Below are 20,751 nucleotides of genomic sequence, written 5' to 3'. Positions count from 1 at the left end.
AGGAGGTGGAGCTGCTGAGTGGACTGTTTTCAAAGTGGCTCCAGTTTGTAGGGGAGGGGCCGGGATATGCCGCAAGGCAGGAGAGACGAAGTAGTTAAAAACTGTTACTAGCTAGGGGCTGGAACCTTGGGATGTGGGTATATAAAACGGTGTCTCCAGCGCAGAGCTGCTGTTGCTGCTGCCTTGGGCTCCAAGACCAGGACGCCCGGACTCAGCACCTCACTCGCTAGAGGCCCGGGAGAGGATCAAAGCGGGCCGGTGGGGTCTAACTGGGGCTTCTGCTGCATACCTGGGCCCACAAGGGACCCCATAACTTCTCTTCCCTCTCCCTGAACGCACACCCGCCGGGTCGTGCGCCCTAGCCCAGCAGACCCCCGCGCGCGGCACTAGCGCGCCCCGCTCCAGGTCCGGCCAAGGGCGATGCGTGCAGGGGACGGGGCGGCTGGGCTCCGGCGGCTGGAGTAGGGCCCGCGGAGAGGCAGGGAGGCTCGGGGGTTAGAGCCTTGGTTGCACGGTGGGCAAAGGCCGCCCTCACCCGGCGCAACACCTGCTGCTGCTGCCGCCTCGCCGCGATGAGCCGCGTGGTCTCGCTGCTGCTGGGCGCCGCTCTGCTCTGGAGCCACGGAGCCTTTTGCCGGCGGGTGGTTAGCGGTGAGTTCGGGGGCCGCCTGCCTGCAGAGCGGACGAGCAGAGATGGGAACTGTGGGGAGCACGGGTGAGGACGATGGGGGGCACCCCGTCCTAGAGTGGAGGTTCTCCCTGGTGTTGGACACGTGTGCGGGGTAGGCAGCCAGGAGGCGTGCGAAACAGACCGTGCTCTACGTTCTCCTCTCCCCACCCCCCAAAATACACGTAAAAAGTTTAAAATTTGGGGAAGTGTCTGGCTCAATAGCTGCGACACGAGCATTGCTTCATCGTGAGCAGCACGTTTTCAAGGAGTAATTTCTTTTTACTTTCTTTGTATGAGAGTTGGCTACCGGGCAGGGCTGGGCACTTGCGACAGGGGTGGGGTACCGCGGACACAGAGGGAGCCCAGGGACAGAGAGCCGCTGCAGGAATGCCACCCCCTGTTGGCCCCGCTCCACTTCAGTCCCCACAGCGTGTTCACTGGGAGGATTCCCGAGACCAGATCTGTTCGTTGGGAATCGCTCACCGACCCCTGGGCACGCAGCCTTTGTTCTCGGGAGGGCTGACAAAGAATAGGGGCTTGGTCGCGGTGCATAGACGCCTTTCCTTTGCACACCTCGTTCCACGTTGGGGACTTTCCAGAAAACGGAGTCGGTTCGAGTTGGGCTGAGGTATTTATGGTGACTGCTGCAGGTCATGCATACAATAGGTACCCGATTAGGTCGGCGGAGTAAGTGCCAGGGAAATGGTTCAGAATTGGCAAGCTTCCCAGCGTTCGCTCGGAATTTTCTCTTTCTTCTACTTTTCATTCTCCTATTGTTGAGCAATTTGTAGTTGACTCACTGTTTCCTACTTCTAGGGACGGTCTCTTAAAAGACATGAAGATTCTCAAAAGCCTACGATGCATAAATAGGGCCTTACTGAAAACTGAGCATAGATAGATCCTTTTATTGAAATCTCTTGTGATGCTAATTAAAGGGTTGCAGTGAATATTTGTTGAAAGTATACGGGCATGTATTTGCAGTGCGAGAAGGTTTTTAATGTAAAAAGCACAAATTCCCTTTCATATTCTGTGCATCTTTTAACAGGTGTCATTAGAGGTAGAGATAGATGACAGATGACAGCAACTTACTCAGCAGTGAAGCCAGACCTTTAGCAACTGGCGTATTAAGCTTAATTGTTACTGATCTTCCCCTCAGCAATGTGTGATGTTCTACATTTTCAGAATATAATTCTTAAATGTCTAGTTATCTTTCACTCTCTACTAACTTTCTGGTACTGTGGAGACACTGGAATTAAATGCATTGTGAAATGTCATTTGGAAATGCATACTGCTTACTTTTTTTTTCCCCATGGAAATTAGACTGTTTATATTACTAAAATGAAAACTTCACAGTATCAAATAAGGATGTTATAGAAGCCATACCATAGGTTCTATTTCCCCCTAATTTAACTTGGAAGAAGAACTTTACAATATATTTGACGCATCTGAATATGTGAATTGTATATCTGTCTCCCTTTGTATTTATCAGAATTATTCTTGCAAATGAATGAAGAGCAAAGACCAGGCTTTGAGCATAAGGCGTTTTTTAAATACCTAGGCTCATTTCTTTGAATTAAACAGTATCCTGCTGTTAAATTCTTGTTTGTATGCCTTAAACTTCTCAAGGGAATAAAGAAATATATAATGTAAAAATAGAATTTAAAAATTGTTGGTGAAAGTTTGTTCTGCATTTTGTTACTGCATCAATTGTTGCAAATCTTTTGCTGTGTTTTTCTACCACTTATAGGCATCCTGTAGGTGACATCTGGAAAATTTCTAATTAACTGAACATGATCTATTTGATTTAGCATAAATGATGATGTTTACTTGATATTAAACAATTTTATTTTTTATGAATAATTTAATTGTCTTTGGCCATAAAAGTTCACGTTGACATTTAGCATTATAAATTGACTTGCCATTTTATTCTTTGAAGACTATCTTTTGAAAATATATATTTCAGCCAAAACGGCATAAGCACATAGCAGTTTATTTATTTGTTTGTTCACTTATTTTATTTTTAGAGAGAGGGGAAAGGAGAAAGAGAGGGAGAGAAACATCTGTGTGGTTGCCCCTCACTTGCGCCCCCAGCTGGGGACCTGACCTGCAACCTAGTAATGTGCCCTAGCTGAGAATCGAACCAGAGACACTTGGCTCACAGGCCGACACTCAATCCAATGAGCCATAGCAGCCAGGAGCACAGAGCAGTTTAAAGCCAGGCATTTTGGAAGTACTAAGTCTAATGTCTGCCTGGTCAATGTTAAGTTTTGAGGGGTGCATCAACTTTTTCATGCCAGTAGGGACAATTTACCAAAATTCTCAAGTGTCTGTTGACTGCAACAAGTTCTTTGGGACCAGTATTAGGAATATTCTTACAATATATGGAATACATTTTCTATTTATTAAATACCAATACAACTGTTATATTTTCTATGGAGTGTACCAAAATAATCACCCCAGAAAAATGAGAATGTCCTTTATAAACACTTAGTACTTTAAAGTATTCAATTAGATATTTTCTATACTTTAAAATACATCATCCTTTTAAAAGGTGAGAGCATTATTTATAAATGAAGTGAAGTATTTTAAAAAGAAATAACTTTTTACTTCATCACCATAATCTTCCCTGTAAGAGTTAATAGCATCTAGCAGTGTAGAGAAGTATTTTTACAAGATAGTGGCCCTGCCTATTTTGATGCACAAATATGTAATACAAATATATAACTATGAGAATAGCAATTAGAGAATATTGTGTGAATTTATGATTCTAAGTTGGGAACTACTTTCGGGGTCTTAGACTTGTACTGATTTACTGCTGAACACAGATGTGTAGAGAATATCTATGGGGACTGCAGTCATTTAATTTTGTCAGTTCACTGGTAGATAATTAAATCTTCAGGACAAAGGTAAGAGGTTTTTACTTATGGGGATATGGATACATATGAGAAAGAAGAGCTCAAAATTCAGGTTACCAGATGGGAAGATGTGTTTGACGAGTACTGGATATTTTTAAACATTTGAAATGTCTTGAAGTAATGTGTTTCTTTGTTTTTTTGTCTTTCTTTTCTTTTCTTTTCTTCTTTTTTAGTGCACACAGCAGTGATCCTCAGCCTATTCATGCTGCAAAATGGCTTTGAGTGTGTGTGTTTCATGGTGCCTCCAAACTTCTATGAATATATTAATATCTATTAATTTAAATTTATAGTTGGCAAACCTTTTGTTTAGGAGACTGGATGATTTAAAGACCTTTCTTGTTCTCATACAGATTCCATGGAATATTGCAAAATCATGGTGGTATTCAGTAGCCTATAAATTAATACAATAGCAGAGGAACTACAAAACTGCTATCCCAGGCTCTGGTAGAATTCCATGACATCATCAAAAGCATAAAGTGATGACGGTGCAGTTTTCAAAGATGCAATTACTTTAAGTATCTCTTGGGCAAGAAAGGAACAAATTAATCTTATTACTAGTCATTTAATAAATGGCACATTTATCATAGCCATTAATGTCTAACTGCTCTTTCTCAGCATTTTATGGTTTTGTTTTTATAACTCTTTTTCCTGAAGATGGCAATATCCCATTAACATTAAAAAGAAGGCAGTATTATTTAATAAAGGGGTGCAAGCAGATATCCAGCTGATGTCCCCTCTTTGCAACTGTCTTCTATGTGGGTACTTCACATTCAGATGGCCAGAGGTACACACCGCCCAGAGACATTGCTTCTTTCATTGTTTTAACGTATTATTGATGATATAAGACGGCTTGACAACTTGATTAAAATTATCCTCCTTGTAATTGGGAGGCCTTGTTTGTTTTATGTGGAAAACAAAAGGGCTCGATAAAACAATCATTAAGGACATATATCGTCTGAAACTATGAAATCAATGTTCCAATGTTAATCCTATGGCTAAATGTTCAGTAATAGAAAATCCAAAATCAGCTTAGAAACAAACTCTGGAGACACAGCCCCTTGCCTCTATTAGCCACCCTATAATCATTCATGGGTCAATACTAATAATTATAACATAGAAATTGTGAATAATGTATTCATCAAGTATTTATGAAACCCTTCAACTTAGTAAAAAATGTTACATTTCAAGCATGCATGGGTTCCGCATGGGAATCTAGGTGAACGCATCAACTATACATCCTGGCTGTCCGGTTCTAAACCCTGATTTTACTGCTTATGAGCTGTGCGAATTTTAGACAATTACTTAACTTTGCTTTGCTCCCTTTTGTTTTAAAAATGGGATGAGAGCACCTAGAGCATAGGGTTATTGAAGGTTGGAAAGGTGATGCACAGGGATGAATGCCAAGGAGCAGTGAGAGGGACCCAGCATGTCGAGCCCTGTCCCTGGAGTGAGGCCACCTAGGGGAAGACACATTTCTCTTTTCTAGCTGAAGAGCCTATATCACCAGGAGGCATCTTTCCCTAATTTACCCAAAGGCATGGATTGTGCTGGCAGTGAGGCCCTGCATACTCAACTATGGATAGATGTCAGGCTATCCTTATTTCTTTAAAGCTCATAATCACACTCACTTTTTAGGTAAGAAAAACTGAGGCAAAGAAAGTTTAAGTAATGTCCCCAATGTCCCCACAGTTCAAATATAGCACTGGTATTCCAAGCCAGTTCTGACCGATAGAATGAATGCTTGAAGTTTTAAGTCACACAGTTACTTGGTTTACCATTTATTATTTTGATTTAGATTTTGAATATTAAGATTAAAAAAAAAAAAAAAACTGAGTCTCCTCTCCTTGTCAGGAAGCAGGTGGTATTCCCTAGCTGGCAAGGTAGGGCTTACAGCTTCCACCACCATTCATAACATGACCCGAGACTACACTTTTGGTTTTGTTTACCAATGTTGGAAAATGGATTTCAGCACAATCTTAAGAGTGCACCCTTCAGTTCATTGCATTATAAAGTCTCTGTTGCAAAAATGAAGTTTATTATAACAGAACTTTTTTATGAAGGAAAATGCTGAAGAAGTTGGTGTGATATTGAACACTGAAAGCAGAAAACAGGATCAATAGCATTTCCTTTCTTTCTAGATTGAAAACATTGGCATTGCCACCAAAGGCCATGTTACACTGTATATTGTAGTATCAGCATACTTATCTGTGTGATTTTTGAGGGGAGTAAAAAAGAATTATGAAACACAAATTATTTTGTGGGCCTATGATAAAATGTTTCAAGTCCAATTAATCTGGTTTGGACTTATCATGCAGATCCTATTTTGTTCAGCCTTTTCTTTGCAACCTAAGATACGTCATAATTGAATGTTAGGAATTCATAACATGTATTCTACACTTTATTAAGTAATGTGATATAAATTCAATAGCTTAATATTGATAATATATGACTATAGTGTGAAGTATAAAGAAAAATGTTACTACTTTCCAAACAAACTGAGGACTCACCTGTCAGAAGATTGATGCATGTAAGCATAATAAAACCAAATCCTAGATCCTTTCTATTTAGGAAGGAAAAAGTAAACTGCAATGTATTTATGGGTTTGGCTCCACTTTTACATTATTGCCAGAAGCATTTAAAACTCTGCCAATATTTAGCACTAGAGGAATTTTAATGACAGCAACAAAAAAATGACAAATATATGTATTCATGGAAATAGTAGCACAATCTTAGCTCTGATAATGATAGGAATGTTTATTTTAATAGGCAATAGTGAGAATTATCTCTAAATAAAAGTTCATGGGTAATTATGTAGTTGTGTGTGTGTGTGCGTGTGTGTGAGTGTGTGTGAAACCAATAGAGGTGTAGATATTTTTAGGTGGAATGTCTTTCCTTTCACTTGTAAATAAGCCAACAATCAAAGAATATTTCTCACTCCAGCTGCTAGGTAACATTTAGTAAATTATAATTGGAAAATATCAAGGTAACCTCCGTGTAGTAAAAACTGTTATACAATTATCTGAATATCTAAATAGGTTAAGGGGAGTAGAATAGTAGTTGGAACTTGATGTAATAGATGGAAAATTAGAATTCCTGTATTTCAAAATAGTGGATGGAAGATTTCATCTGAACATAATATTTAAAAGAGAAAAGGAAACTTTCTCTGTGATCTCATAGAATGAGAAGGTCATCATAATTGTTCTCTAGGAATATTAAATATTAGCCTTTGTAGAAGTGGGAAAAGTTGCTTCCAGAAGATCCGTATTAATGGGACTTCTCTGGGAATCAGGGCAACATCTGCTTCCCAGCTGTTGGAGTTCTACTGTGATTCTGGCCAAATGTAATCAGCTGAAATTACAGCAAACAGTGCAATAGCTTCTTTTGCTGGTTGTGCTGCAACTTGGACTAAATTTGCCCAATAAGGTGGAAATCAGCAATGAAAGACAATTGGATGTAAAGAAAGTCACAGTGTCAGCTTTAACCGACTATGATATATATCTCATTAAGAGAACTGCAATGTTTCCATAATTTCCTGAAAACTGCCTTGCTAGATCAGAACTGCTAGTGACTTTCCAGGTCAGACTCTGTGGACACAGCTGATATTCAATCAATACACTTTGGAGTTAATGTCTGTCTGTAGTTGGTAATTGGCCAATGTCTCGATCCTCTGAGATTTCCCCAGCAAGGCAGCCGCCACAATCTCTACCCCCTCACCCAGATCCCTGGACTACTCCATCATCTACAGCCACAGAGAGTGTCAAGGCTGGCTTTTGTCCAGGGCCCATGCAGTATTTCTTATTAATTATTTTAATATAATCCCTCTCTATGGATTTGCTCTTATTATCTCTCTACATACTAACATTTATCTACTTTGCTAATACCTAATAGTGGTATTAGAAATTTTTTCATGACACTTAAAGCTCTCATGCATTTAAAGGTTTTTATTCATTTATTTATTTTTAGAGAGAGGGGTGGGATGGAGAAGGAGAGGGAGAGAAACATGGATGCATGGGATAAATATTGGTGGGTTGCCTCTCACCTCCCCCAACTGGGGAACTCACCTGTAATTCCGGTATGTGCCCTGTCCAGGAAGCAAGCTGGCGACCTTTGCTTTGTAGGATGATACTCAACCCACTGAGCCACACCAGTCAGCACTAAAGCTCTCATGCACTTAATTAGAAGTGCTATCTTAATTTTATAAACAAATTTAGTCTCATCATTTTTGTATCCTCACCATAAATAATAAATCTGTGCTGCATTAATTTTTTTAATATATGAAACATAATAAGCAGAGACTTTTAGCATATAAATCATACCTATGCATCCTCTGAATGTGTGCTGGCTCTGTTACATAAATAATTTTTACTTATTAAAACTATGTATATATATATATATATATATATATATATATATATATTTTAATTTGGCTTTTTGACATCTTGCCAAACAATCTTGTTGGACAAGTTTAATATTTAAAAAATGCTAGAATCAAATCTAAGTCTGTGATTTCTTAGAATGAAAAACTAAACAAATTACAACCTCAAGGGAATGCAGTTAAGAGATATTTTGAAACTTAGAAATATGTAAATGATGTAATGAAATGGAAACAGAACTTGATTTAAATATATAGACATAAAAATCACTAGGCTTAATGGCATTGTTAGAATATTACCTGAAAAAAAAACACTTCTAAGTAAAGAAGTCAACACAAAACCTTATAATAAACTAAAAGAAATTAAAAAATAATAGTTATATTAGCATCAACTATCAGGGCTTCCCAATCATCTTTTAAGGACTGATTCAGACTGATTATGTCCATGTGAAGTCTCTGTGGGCATTCATACCAGCCTGTTATTTTTCATTAACAATTAGTTGGGCAGTCTGTTAATTCGTTCATATTATTCAATGTGTTGCTCCTGGGTCCAGATCACAGTTAATGAGACAGAGGACAACTGGCTGTCTTACTTGAATTGCTGGAGCTGCCGTTTTATTAGTTGGCTGTTCTCAGCTTGGGTCAAGTTATTGAATGGCCATCACTCAAATACTGTTGTGAGGTTAATGGCCTTCCACTGATTTCTGCTCCCTTCTGCCTCTGAGTGTCAGCATCGGTCATTAAGTGCTGATTCTGGGGGAGAATGGATGTGATACCAACACTGGCTCAGTGTGATGTACTGTAATTAAGAGTGCAAAGCTTGAATGTTTGCTTTTTTAGCCAGTGTTTAAGTATAATAACATACCCATCTTTCCACTTTTATTCCCCACCCGATGATTTTCTTGATCAGCTACAAAATTAAATACACAGTGAACAAAGCCTTCAATCTCAACAAGAATAATGTCCATGCAGATGAATCATAAGAAAACAGTAAAGCTGTGCCTTAACTTCATAACATAAAGTAATTTAGCTGAATTTTACATAAAATCGTAAAATATTCTTTTTCTAAGGCTAAACCTAAGATGAAATCAAAGACTAAGAGAGGACTGTAGGTCATGGACAGCAGGTTGGTAATGAGGAACAGTGACTGAGAGGGATTCATGACAGTTTTTAAGGTTGACAACCAGAGATCATAGGTGAACGAAAGAAGATAATGAAAAACAAAACAAAGCCCCAGGGAAGAGTCTCTAGAAGCTTGGCTTCCATGTTTGGTGGTAAAAGGAGGAGGGTGTCAGCTATAGAAATTCTGTTTCTGGTAGAGTTAGCTAAATCCTGTACACTATGACTTCATTATGACTTGATATGATCATGTGTATTTGTAGTTTGGTCACTAAGTCATCAGGAAAATTCATTCTGTTTAATGTGTAGGTATATGTGAAATTCAATTTTGAGAGTTTTTTATTAAATCAAACTTTTTGTTTTGTTGCCTTTGTATTTAAGGCTTCATTTTTTTTTTTTTCTTTTTTCAGGCCAAAAGGTGTGTTTTGCTGACTACAAGCACCCGTGCTACAAAATGGCTTATTTCCATGAACTGTCCAGCCGAGTGAGCTTTCAGGAGGCACGCCTGGCCTGTGAGAGTGAGGGGGGAGCCCTGCTCAGCCTTGACAATGAAGCAGAACAGAAGTTAATAGAAAGCATGTTGCAAAACCTGACCAAACCAGGCACAGGCATTTCTGATGGGGATTTCTGGATAGGCCTTTGGAGAAATGGAGACGGGCAAGCCTCTGGTGCCTGCCCAGATCTCTACCAGTGGTCTGATGGAAGTGGTTCCCAGTATAGGTAAGTCAGGCCCAGGGGAGATTTCTGTTACCTGTAGAGAATGTCAGAATGGAGCAGCTGAAATCACTTAAAACTGTTTTTGCTGCTCTATACAGAGTGGGGCAAAAGTAGGTTTACAGTTGTGAGTGTGTGAAACACAGTTTATTCTTGCATTATTTATTAATTATTGTATTATTTTTCTTATGAGCAACTGTAAACCTACTTTTGCCCCACCTATCGTGTGCTTGCAGAAACTGGTATACTGACGAACCCTCCTGTGGAAGTGAAAAGTGCGTTGTTATGTATCATCAGCCGACAGCCAATCCTGGCCTCGGAGGCCCCTACCTTTACCAGTGGAATGACGACAGGTGCAACATGAAGCACAATTACATCTGCAAGTATGAACCAGGTAGGATGGATTGGAAGTTGGTGTAGCAGATCCTGAGCTTATATTCAGTTTTACCTTTAAGTTTTGCTACTTTGGCTCTTCTGTTTTTTTCTTCTATGAAACATGGAAGTACTTTGCAATTTGTCATATCATTGAGTCTGGTGAAGCACACTCTGTGCTGTAGAACAAACTGCCCAATGAGTCAAGTAGAACTAGAGGAACTAGACATTACAGAAACTAGGGTAACTAGAAATAAAAACTGCAGTCACTAGAAATAGAACAAGTGACTAGAAACATCAGGAGGAGTGTCTTTAAGAGAAAATTAATAATTTCTAATATTATAGTCAAATTGTTTTTGTAAACAGATTTAATAAAAAATACACATCTATTTTAAGATATTGTAAATATGTGGTATAGTGTGTGTGAAGGAGGTAAGTCACCAAAGCATCTGTAGATTTATACACCTGAGCAACAGTTCTTAGGTGATTATCTGGGGAATTTAAAGGATTAAAGGAAATTTCTGGAACATTAGCTTGTTATTTCAGGATGTGATACTTGGCATATGCTCCTCAGTGAATGTCAAACTGGTCATAGCTCGTTGAACCATCCATACTGTAAAAAAGGAGGGGCACGTGCCATGTTCTTGCTGTGATCCTCATTCTTTGAAACATGCCTCCTAAATCAGCTTTTGCTTGAAGTCTGCAATTCAGTGCCACAAACGCCAAACGGGAAGACCGCATTGCCCTGAGCTACACCAGTGTGGTTTCCTCTGGAAACCGTCAATTTGAATTTGAATAAGACAGCTCAACTGAATTGCTCTTTGACCAAAAGAGAGATTAATCAAAACTGTGGAAACTCAGAAAGTCAATTTAAGAAAGTCAAATTAGATACTTAGGCTTTGAGATTATTTGTTCACTGCTTGTCTCCTCAGTGTTTGAAAGTGTCGTTTTAACTCCTCTGTCTGCTTGACCTCATGTGTTCATGGAAGTCATTTACCATCAAGTACTGCTATTTCCATTATTCTCCTGAAATTACATTTCTCTTTCTCTTAAGACTGTAAAGCACAAGGGATTATTTGGATTAGATTTACTCTTCTCTCATGTTACTGCTCTTGAGTATATTAGCCAACTTTCTGTCCCTGGTGAGTTTATTCTTTAGCAACCCCTAGGTTGCTAAATCCATCATTACCCCCCTAGAAGCCTTTACAAAGGCAAATCGGTTATGCTCTTATGTTCCTTGTCTTTATTTTTTTTCTCATAGAAAAACATAAAGTTGAAATTCTCTGATAGTTTATACTTGATCTTAACCCAAAGGCCAAGAAGTGATTGTTCTCTGATAGTTTAAATTTGCAACTGTATGTACTGAAAGCTATTAAATGAAACAGAGTATATTAAAAAAACTTCTTAGTACAATATTATCTTCTTCTCTGAGCTTTTAGATGAACAATTTGACCTAAAGTACATTTGTTTTATTTTATTTTGTCTTACATTATTCATGACATTAGAACTCCAGAATCTTCTTGACTTGTTTCATATCAGATAATCTAAGTTTATATTACCCATGGAAGAGCACTGTAGACATAAAATTATTTTTTTCTTTATCTTCTGTATTCTACTTAAATCTTCAAATAGCTATACTTTGTGAACAGTATTCTTTTATGTATTTTATGTATTTATTGTTTTTGAAGCAGCTGCACAGTTTTACAGTTGGTTTTATAAATGTACTTAGGATTTTTATTCTTTACTTTAAATATTTTCATCTTTCACTATTTTATATTTAGTTAAACTTCCTCAAGCTTAGTATCCTACTTATGAAGGATGTTGGTTCCATGAAATTTCTTGATTATAAGAGTCAGTACTGTTTTGGTGGTGAGTGGTTAGCTTTTTAGTGGTGAGGGGGTTGGAGGATTAAAGAGTAAAATGATTTAAAATTTACAAATTATAACACTAATTATTTTGAACTTTATTCTCCAACTATACCAGAACTATGGTGTGATTTGAACTTAGTCTTCTCTTTCTGCTGACACACAATCTAAGTATGACTAATCATATCCGAAGTGGTCAAAAATTGACCTAGCTAAACAGAAACTGAATAACTTACTTCTGAGTTTTCTCACTCTCTTCGTCACCAACTTTGTTATTGTCCCATGAGTTGCGTATTTATTCTTTAGTTCTAACAATGTTACCCCAACACATTTTTATGGGCATATGTCTGAATCTGATTTTTGCATTTATGAAAATTGCGTTATATATTTTTATTTTAGACATTAAAAATAGCCTGTATGGGATTGTGTTTCTCAAGCATTGTTATTTAATCAGCAGCTGCATTAACTTAAATTTTATTAAAATTATTCTTAAAATAACCAGACCTATGTTGATAAATTACATAATATTTGTTCAGCACATACCAGTTGAGTATAGGCATAGAGTGGGGAAGAATGGGTGTAAGGGAGGACAGTGTCTGAAACCTAGAGGAGGCTGTTAAAGTGTCAGGGTGAAATATACATGCAAGAACAATAAGTATTATTATAGGAAGGTATATGATTAAACTTCCAAAGAATAGAGACTATGTGGTCAAATTAGAGTAGTAAACAATACATTAAAATGACTTATTATTCTAAAACTAATACAAGATGCTATATGTGTGCTTTCCTTTTCATCACTTGACAAAAATAAACAGGATATTATGTATTTTGGAAACAAATATCCATGGAATTTTCTTCCTAATTTAATTTACATTCAGTGAACTATTAATTTAACAAGTAAGACCTCAGAAAAAAATTGGTGGTAGAACAGTACCAGGTCATGGCAAGATATTTCAACATATTTTAAGGGCATGGCAATTGAAGAGATCTCATCTCATAAAACCAGGGAAAGAAAGAACTCACAAGCCTCCGTTCATTATTATTTTTAAAGAGGTAGACACTATTGGAAAGCAAGTATAAGGATGGCATTATTTGAATGGAACAGATATGTGCAGAGAACACTATTATTTGAATCATCAATTCCAAAAGCAATGCATATATAATCTTCTGCTGATTATTATTGTGAGGAGAAACCTAAATATTGCACTGATATTAGTACCCAAATCATCTTCACTTGCCATTGAATTGCAGTTAGTGGCTCACATGCTATGGTTGCTGATTCTTGCTTATCTTTTCCTAGCGTCGTGCCTGCTTTGTCATTAGTGCCTATAGTTGGTTATATTAGAATAGACACACTGTCAATTGCTAACGCAGTTATGGGTTGCAAGGATTCATCAGGTGGGTGCTTGGTTTAAAGATAATTAAATGTTGACTCTCTAGTTAGATAATTCCGTGTAAATTTAAATTCAAAATATAATTCTCAGCTGTAAATTGTTCAGAAGTCAAAACTCTGATGTTTATATGGCTTTATTATAAACTTTTATGTTTATCTTTATTTGTATTTCTCTTGTTTATCAATGCACATGATGTCTGTACTTATTATCTACAGAGATTAATCCAACAGCTCCTGGAGAAAAGACTTACTTTACAAATCAACCAGGAGACACCCATCAAAATGTGGTTGTTACTGAAGCAGGTAATTTGTTCCTGTGTCTTTAACTCCCCCATCAAGAACAGAAACTGTATGTTTAAATTCTTCTTCTAGCTAGCCCCAACTTTTCTTGTTGCTTGGTGAAGTGGTACGCTAAATATGGGCCTATGGAAATTTACTTTTGAACGAGGTTAGAAAAAATGATTCTAAGCTAGTTTTTTAATAAAAAAAAACTACTTTTGTTTTCTTCTGATTGGACGTGTCTAGTACTAAACTAAACAATCCTGATTAAAATCGGAATCTACAAAGAACTTTCCCCAATAACATATAGGAATTAAGATGTAAATAGTCACAGAAAGTGACCTGCAAACACTGATGTGCTGGTAAATGTTTAAGGATTGATTTGGGTGAGGTGGGCATAAAATAAAAACTCTGATTGGTAGACTTTGAAATTTTCTGTGGTGTAAATACTCCCTGGTTGATTTCAATCTACCAAAGTAACATCATGGAACAACAGGGTGGGAAGAATGCATAGAATGAGTTCTCAACCCAGCTGCCTCTAACATACCAGTATCTGCCAAAGAAATGATGAAATCCCAATGCACATTACATGTTAGTCAGAAATAGTTTTAGCGTGGCCCTATGCCAATTGGACAGATATATTCAGTTATCCTAATTGCTTTGTGAAGATAGAGGCAAAGACTCAAAGTCTCACAATCTTTTCACAGGCTATCCAAAATCCATGAAAGAGTAGGGAATACTGTCTTTTTTTCTTCATATATTACATATATGTATAATCATGATGGTATTTTGAAAGAGAAAGAAAATATTTTGTGAATTTTAAAAATTCTTGTTGTTATCTGTTACCTGTTGGAGGCTCAACAGCTGGTGAGCACCCTGGTGAACACATAGCAAATTATACTCAAAATAGCCCACCACTGGACCTCAGTTCATATAACTTTTTGTGTTAACAAAGGAAGTGATATACAATTAAATGAATAGTGTACTCTGAGTTTGACCTCCTTTGGCTATAATTATTTAAATTAATAATTGTGTTGGCTTTTGGTTTTCCACTTAAATGCATAGTTTTAATTTGTTTAAACTTAGTGCTCTCTGTTTTTCAGATGCCTGATTTTAAACCATTCAGAACACCTAAACCTAATTAAACATATCAATAAACAGTTACATTAGGAATAATTTCCCCCTATGACAATGAAAAAAATATTTAATAAAGTTATTTTATGCTGTCTGGTACTTCAGTTTTTATTTTACCAAGAACACCAAGATTATCAATTGTGATGGAATAGGATTAAAAAAAAATGAATCATTTTAGAATTTAATTAAGATCAAGTCTTTATGTCTCTGAAGTCTTGTGTCTCTGGGTTATGACTATAACATCAGTTAATATTTACATATTTTGGTTTAATCTTAGGGAGTACTGAGCTTATTGGTTAGGATAATTACATGTCCAATAAATCAACTGCTATTTTAATAATGATTATTATTCTTCAAACACCAGTGCTTGTACTCTAAGAACTAAGAAGGATCAGTGAGGTGAGATAGCTAAGATTATTACTTCATTATAAAACTAATCTCTATCTAAACAGCAGTTTTAATAATGCTTTTGGAAATATGGACATTGAATAAGAGTAAGGCAACCAGTGTAGTATGATTTTATTTTTGATTTTTAACAAACATGAATATATTATCTCATTAGACTATTTAGTATTAAGGGAAGAACCTTGCTTAGAATCTGTTTATTGATAATAATTTTATTTTCCTCAATTTTTTGGGGAAAATTTTTATATAACTTTGGTGTTAGACTTCTACCTCAACTGTATTTTTTTATACTAAGACTGTTTTACTTTTGTAGGCATAATTCCTAACCTAATTTATGTTGTTATACCAACAATCCCACTGCTCTTATTGATACTCGTTGCTTTCGGTACCTGCTGTTTCCAGATGCTGCACAAAAGGTAAATAATTCATATATACATATAAACTCCTTGAAAAGTTTTAAAATTAGTATAAAATTATATTTTTAATTTGCCTTAAGAAAGTTCTCATTTTTGTATCTGTCAATACCAATCCAGTATATATAATCTAATAAGATATACCTTTTCATAGGATTCATGCATTATCTCATTTAATCCTCACAGGCCATATGAAGTAGGTACCCTTCAGTTTCTGTTTTCAGTTGAGAAGATGGTGACTAGATGGGTTCCACAATTTGCCTTGGGTCTCATGGCTAGTGTGTGTGATGGATCTGAAATCTGGGGGCTTGTAAACTTGCAACATATGCAACTATACCATCCCTTGTTTATTAAGAATAAGCATTAATGTTAATCTCAAGTTGAATGTAAGACTTGATTTTGTAGGTGTACTTTGAAGTGTCTTTTCAAAATTTCAAGCCACTGCCTTCTATTTTATTTCAAAAAGATCTTTTAAGTATAGGAAACAAAGCACAATGGTACAAACAGGTCCCTTTTTAGTAGGCAACTTGAAATAAAATAATATGTCTTAATAGCCAGATTTTTTGGAGCATTCTTTTATGAATGGGGACCCCAAAACCCAGAATTTATTTCTAAAAATCCTGTGTATTTATTCTTTCACGTTTGAACTTCAGTCACCTTCAAAGTACTCTCCATCTGATGCAAAACACCTATCGAGACATTTTTCCCACTGCTCAAAACTGTTTTTGAACTAGTCAATTTTGATGCCTTTTAGTGCTTTTGCCATTTTTTTGTTTTGCCTCTTCCATATTGGCAGAATATTTCCATTTGAGGACCTGTTTTTCATCCAGGGAAACAAAAAGAAGTGGCTCAGGGAGAGATCAGGTGAACAGGAGAGTGGGGCATGGGGGTCATGCCGTTTTTGGTCAAAAACTGCGGAACACATAGGGCGGTGTGGGCAGGTGCACTTGTAAATTACCCATCGTAAAAGGAGTAAGTATATTGAAAGAGTCTTCAACAAACTCCACTGAAGCCAAATGCAGCCTCTCACAACACCAGCTGGTACACTGATGCAGATGGGTTCCGGGCACACTCAGTGGGGGAAGCCTGTACTACAGGGGCCTGCCCTTCAGAGGCTAATTCTGGCTTTTTTGCCCCCACCCCTCATATAGGTGTATCTATACACTTGAGATAGCGGTAAAATTTTTCCATGTGTATCAATTTGTCAATGCAATTAAAATAATTAATATAGGAAATACACGTGTGTGAAAGAAAAAAGGAAAAGATGTTGGACTTAAATACGAACATGTTTGCAATAATAGACTAGATCAGTGATTTCATCCAGCGTGGGGCAAGAATTTTTAAAACATGCTATACCTGACTATGCAGTCAGGGGCATTGACCTCTTTTTCCTTAGATTGTCAAATTTAAAAATGACAACAGCCAACACAGCAATTGCTATACAGTGTAAATGAATAAAAATTATAAGTGTTTTATTATGAGATGGGGAAAAATATTTTTTGGTATCCCACAGAATTTTAGTAATTAGTTTATGTGTGCTATGAAATGAAAAAGGTTGAATGTCACTGGTCTAGATAGCTCTGTCAGAGTGTTTTCAATAAAAAATCGAACAAGAGAATTTCCCTGTCAGGGAAGGAGTTGCAAGTAAGTCATTTTTCTCCTTTGATATTAATTCATCTTCTTCTTTTCCTGAAACACCCCTAACAAATCCATTATGTAACAAAATTCCAAGAAACATGTTAAATAGATGTAAACTCCAAAATTCACATAAATTTAAAAAAGGCTCCAACCTGTGATTTTTTGACTGTTTAAGTAAGAGTTTTGCAATAATAATAATAAATGAAACCTGGCAAATTAATACTACATTTTGTGTACTGTTGGATTTTCAATGTATATGTAAAACACAGTTAAAATTGTTTTTCAATATTTTGTATTGAGTCAAGACAATACTAAATATCCAGTTTCTTCCTTTAATTCTTAAGGCTATGGAAAGATGATTTATCATTATGGAGAGCAATGATGTAGAGAGAGGATTTTTCTTTTTTTTTCTTTTTAAATTCAATTTATTGGAGAAAAACTGGTTAACAAAATTGTACAGCTTTCAGGTGCACAATTCCACAGCATGTCATCTGTAAATTGTATTGTGTGTTCACCACCCCAAGTCAAGTCTCCCTCCATCACTAGTTATCCCCCTTAGACCCTCCTCCACTGCCCCCGCACCCCTCCCCACTGCAATCACCAAACTCTCGTTCTCGTCCATGAGTTCTCTCTGTCTCTGTCTCTATCTCTGACTCTCTCTCTCCCCCTTTCTCAATCTACAGGGAGGATTTGAAATAAATCTTCCATAGCCCAGTGAAACTTTTAAGGAAGAGCTGTGAATAATGGGTCAGCTTGAAAAAAAATTACTTGAAAAATATTATGTAGATTTTCTCATTTCTGAGATAATTACTAAAGTGCTAGTAACTGAGTTTTCTCTAAAGTTTGTTTTTCTTCTTCCAAATAGTGTGTTGTAGCAGAGATTCTATTCATTCAAAAGCCTTCCAGGTTTTCCATCTTGAAGATCTGTGGAGTCTTCATTGTTTGAAATTCTCAGAGTAAGAGTATAAACCAAAATAGAGTACCTCTCGATGCCAGAATTAGCTGTGGTGCTTAATTCATTCATTCTTAGATCCTCCCCTTTTCCTTTCTTCCAGGAAAGCAAAGAGAAACTTCATCAAAGACTCCATTCCATTATCATCTGAGGGCCTTGCAGAAAGTTTAAATTCCAATCTGGTACACACAATGGCTTCTGTCATTCCATGTCATGTTCAAAATAACAACTTTTGTTTCCTTAACTGGTATTGACTCAAATGCAATACTAATGCTACACAAAACTACATTAATAACTTAACCATCTTTTTCACCATTAAAAAATTCCATGTTTTTCATCAGCTTTGCTTGATCTATTTCCCATTTTTGTTGGATGACTTCATAGATAATGATGTCTTGATCTTACTTATTTGGATGCAAATCTCTGAAACATATAACCGGAACATATTTTATTAGTAACAAATTCTCAGGCTTGTTTGTTTAGGAGGAATTTTTTTTCTTTGAAAGGTTTCTGCAAGGCCAGGCAGATGGAGAGTGAATGGCGTGGGTAGAAGGCAGGCAGACCCATGGGGACTGGAAAGGATGCTGTTGGAGGGAGGGTGTGCAGAACACTATACACAGGCCCTGAATGTGGTTAGGTTAGTGATGCAAGGCGGGGAGGGTTCATTCTCAGGAACCTAGAGCTTGGCCCGTAGTCTGGTAGAAGATGATGGGTACCCTCAGGACCAGGCCCCTTTTCAGGAGTTTGAGAAATGGTGGTTGTACGGAGATTTGGGAGACAGCACAGCTCGAGGAACAGGCTGTAAGTGCGGGTCCCTAACTGTGAATCTGATGAGTGTGAAGTTCAATCCCAGATCTAGGGAAACTAAGATACCTATGAGTTAGCAACACCTGAATCTACGCTGTTTTCAGAGACTGAAACAATATTAAGTGATTTAACTGTAGGACTGGAAAACTGATGGGAATAAGGGGATAGGACGGTCTTTATACTCAGGAGAAAAACACTCCCTTGATGATTTGGCATCAGATACCGCATATGTTCATGGAGGAGTATTCAAAAAGCAACATTTCAAAAATCATAGACCAAATAAAATGAAGATTTACTGGGGATTACAATAAAAAATGTTCGTATTGTGTCAGACAAATATGTGTGTGTATCTGAATTCTAATCTATAAAGGATATAACAGAGAACCATTTATTGTTTTTCCATCATTTCATATGCACTGATTACCATCTTCACATACCGGAATAATCTAGAATTTTTTGTAGGGATGAAAACATAGGCTGGTGAGAGAAGAAGGACCCTTTTATAATAAAGCTCTCAGATACCTCCACTTACACCAAGATATATCTAGTTGGATAAGAAGTCTCATACATTGAACTTCTTCTTATGTCTTTCAGTAAAGGAAGAACAAAAACTAGCCCAAACCAGTCTACACTATGGATTTCAAAAAGCACGAGAAAAGAAAGTGGCATGGAAGTGTAAAAACTGATTGACTTGGCTCCAGGAAAGAAAACAAGAGTTCTGTAATTCTGGATCTGTATAAAGAATGGCACCAGAACCTTAGCTTGGAATGGCTTGAAATCTCAGAGGGTCTGCAAGATGAACTGTAAGCTCCCCCTTGAAGCAAATATTGCAATGAGTTTTCTATGTTTATTTCACTTACAGAATACGCTATGCTGATAACGGAGTGAGACATGCTTATTTTGCTAAATGATACACCCAGACTTCAAGTAAATGCAATGGACGGTGCAGATAAACTTGCTATCAACACATCAGAAGTACATGGGTCGGAAGCAGTTATTTTTGTTTCTTTCACCTTTCATAGGTTGTAATCCAGTTAATGTAATGTAAATTGTACTGAAACTTACAGCGTGCAAAATTTTACCTTTATGAAAGTGTTTGATAAAAATGGACTGTTCTGATATTTATTTTTATGGTGTTTCATTTTTCAATACATGCTGTGTTGATTCAAGAAATTTATCACTGTGGTCAACTGAATTCACACACATGTGAATACATTACCGTAGAAAAAAGTTTCTTTTTTAGAAAGGATTCATTTTTCAGTTTCTCTGTGTAGAAAATCTCTTCAGAAATAAGAAACTATTCATTAACTATTGTATAAATCCACTCAAATATTTTACTTAGAGGCAAGAATTATCTAATTTCAATTGTGTAAGACATGTGCCTTATAATTATTTTTAGTTTAAGATTTAACAGATTTTGTAATAACTTTGTTAATAACTGTATAAACAATATACTCAATCTAGAACAAAAAAGTGGCATACACAATATAATCATATGTCTTCACATGTTGCCTATATAATCACAAGTAGCTTTCTGAGGGTTCTGGAATCAATGTGGTCTCTCCCTTGACCACAATAAGAAAAGAGTAATTGGGGGTTTGGGACTGAGACTGGAAGCGGATGGCTGCATTGTCTAAATTTTTTTTTCTAGCCCTGCTTAACCTCTATCAGCATACAGAAGGGTTTTACTGTTGGGACCAGGT

General features: G+C 36.9%; 1 protein-coding gene across 1 annotated transcript; it reads left to right on the top strand.

Moving 5' to 3' along the window:
* Positions 1-572: 572 nt before the first annotated feature.
* On the top strand, positions 573-20,266 carry CHODL (chondrolectin). Its single transcript, XM_090270550.1, has 6 exons — positions 573-651; positions 9,487-9,796; positions 10,027-10,184; positions 13,637-13,723; positions 15,552-15,654; positions 19,643-20,266. The coding sequence occupies exons 1-6, from the start codon at positions 573-575 to the stop codon at positions 19,725-19,727; spliced, it is 822 nt and encodes a 273-aa protein (XP_090126676.1). The 3' UTR covers positions 19,728-20,266.
* The last annotated feature ends 485 nt before the right edge of the window (positions 20,267-20,751 follow it).

This window comes from Furipterus horrens, unplaced genomic scaffold, assembly GCF_987537825.1.
Source record: "Furipterus horrens unplaced genomic scaffold, mFurHor1.1.pri manual_scaffold_1, whole genome shotgun sequence".
Lineage (NCBI taxonomy): Eukaryota > Metazoa > Chordata > Mammalia > Chiroptera > Furipteridae > Furipterus > Furipterus horrens.
This window is presented reverse-complemented; position numbering and strand designations above follow the sequence as displayed.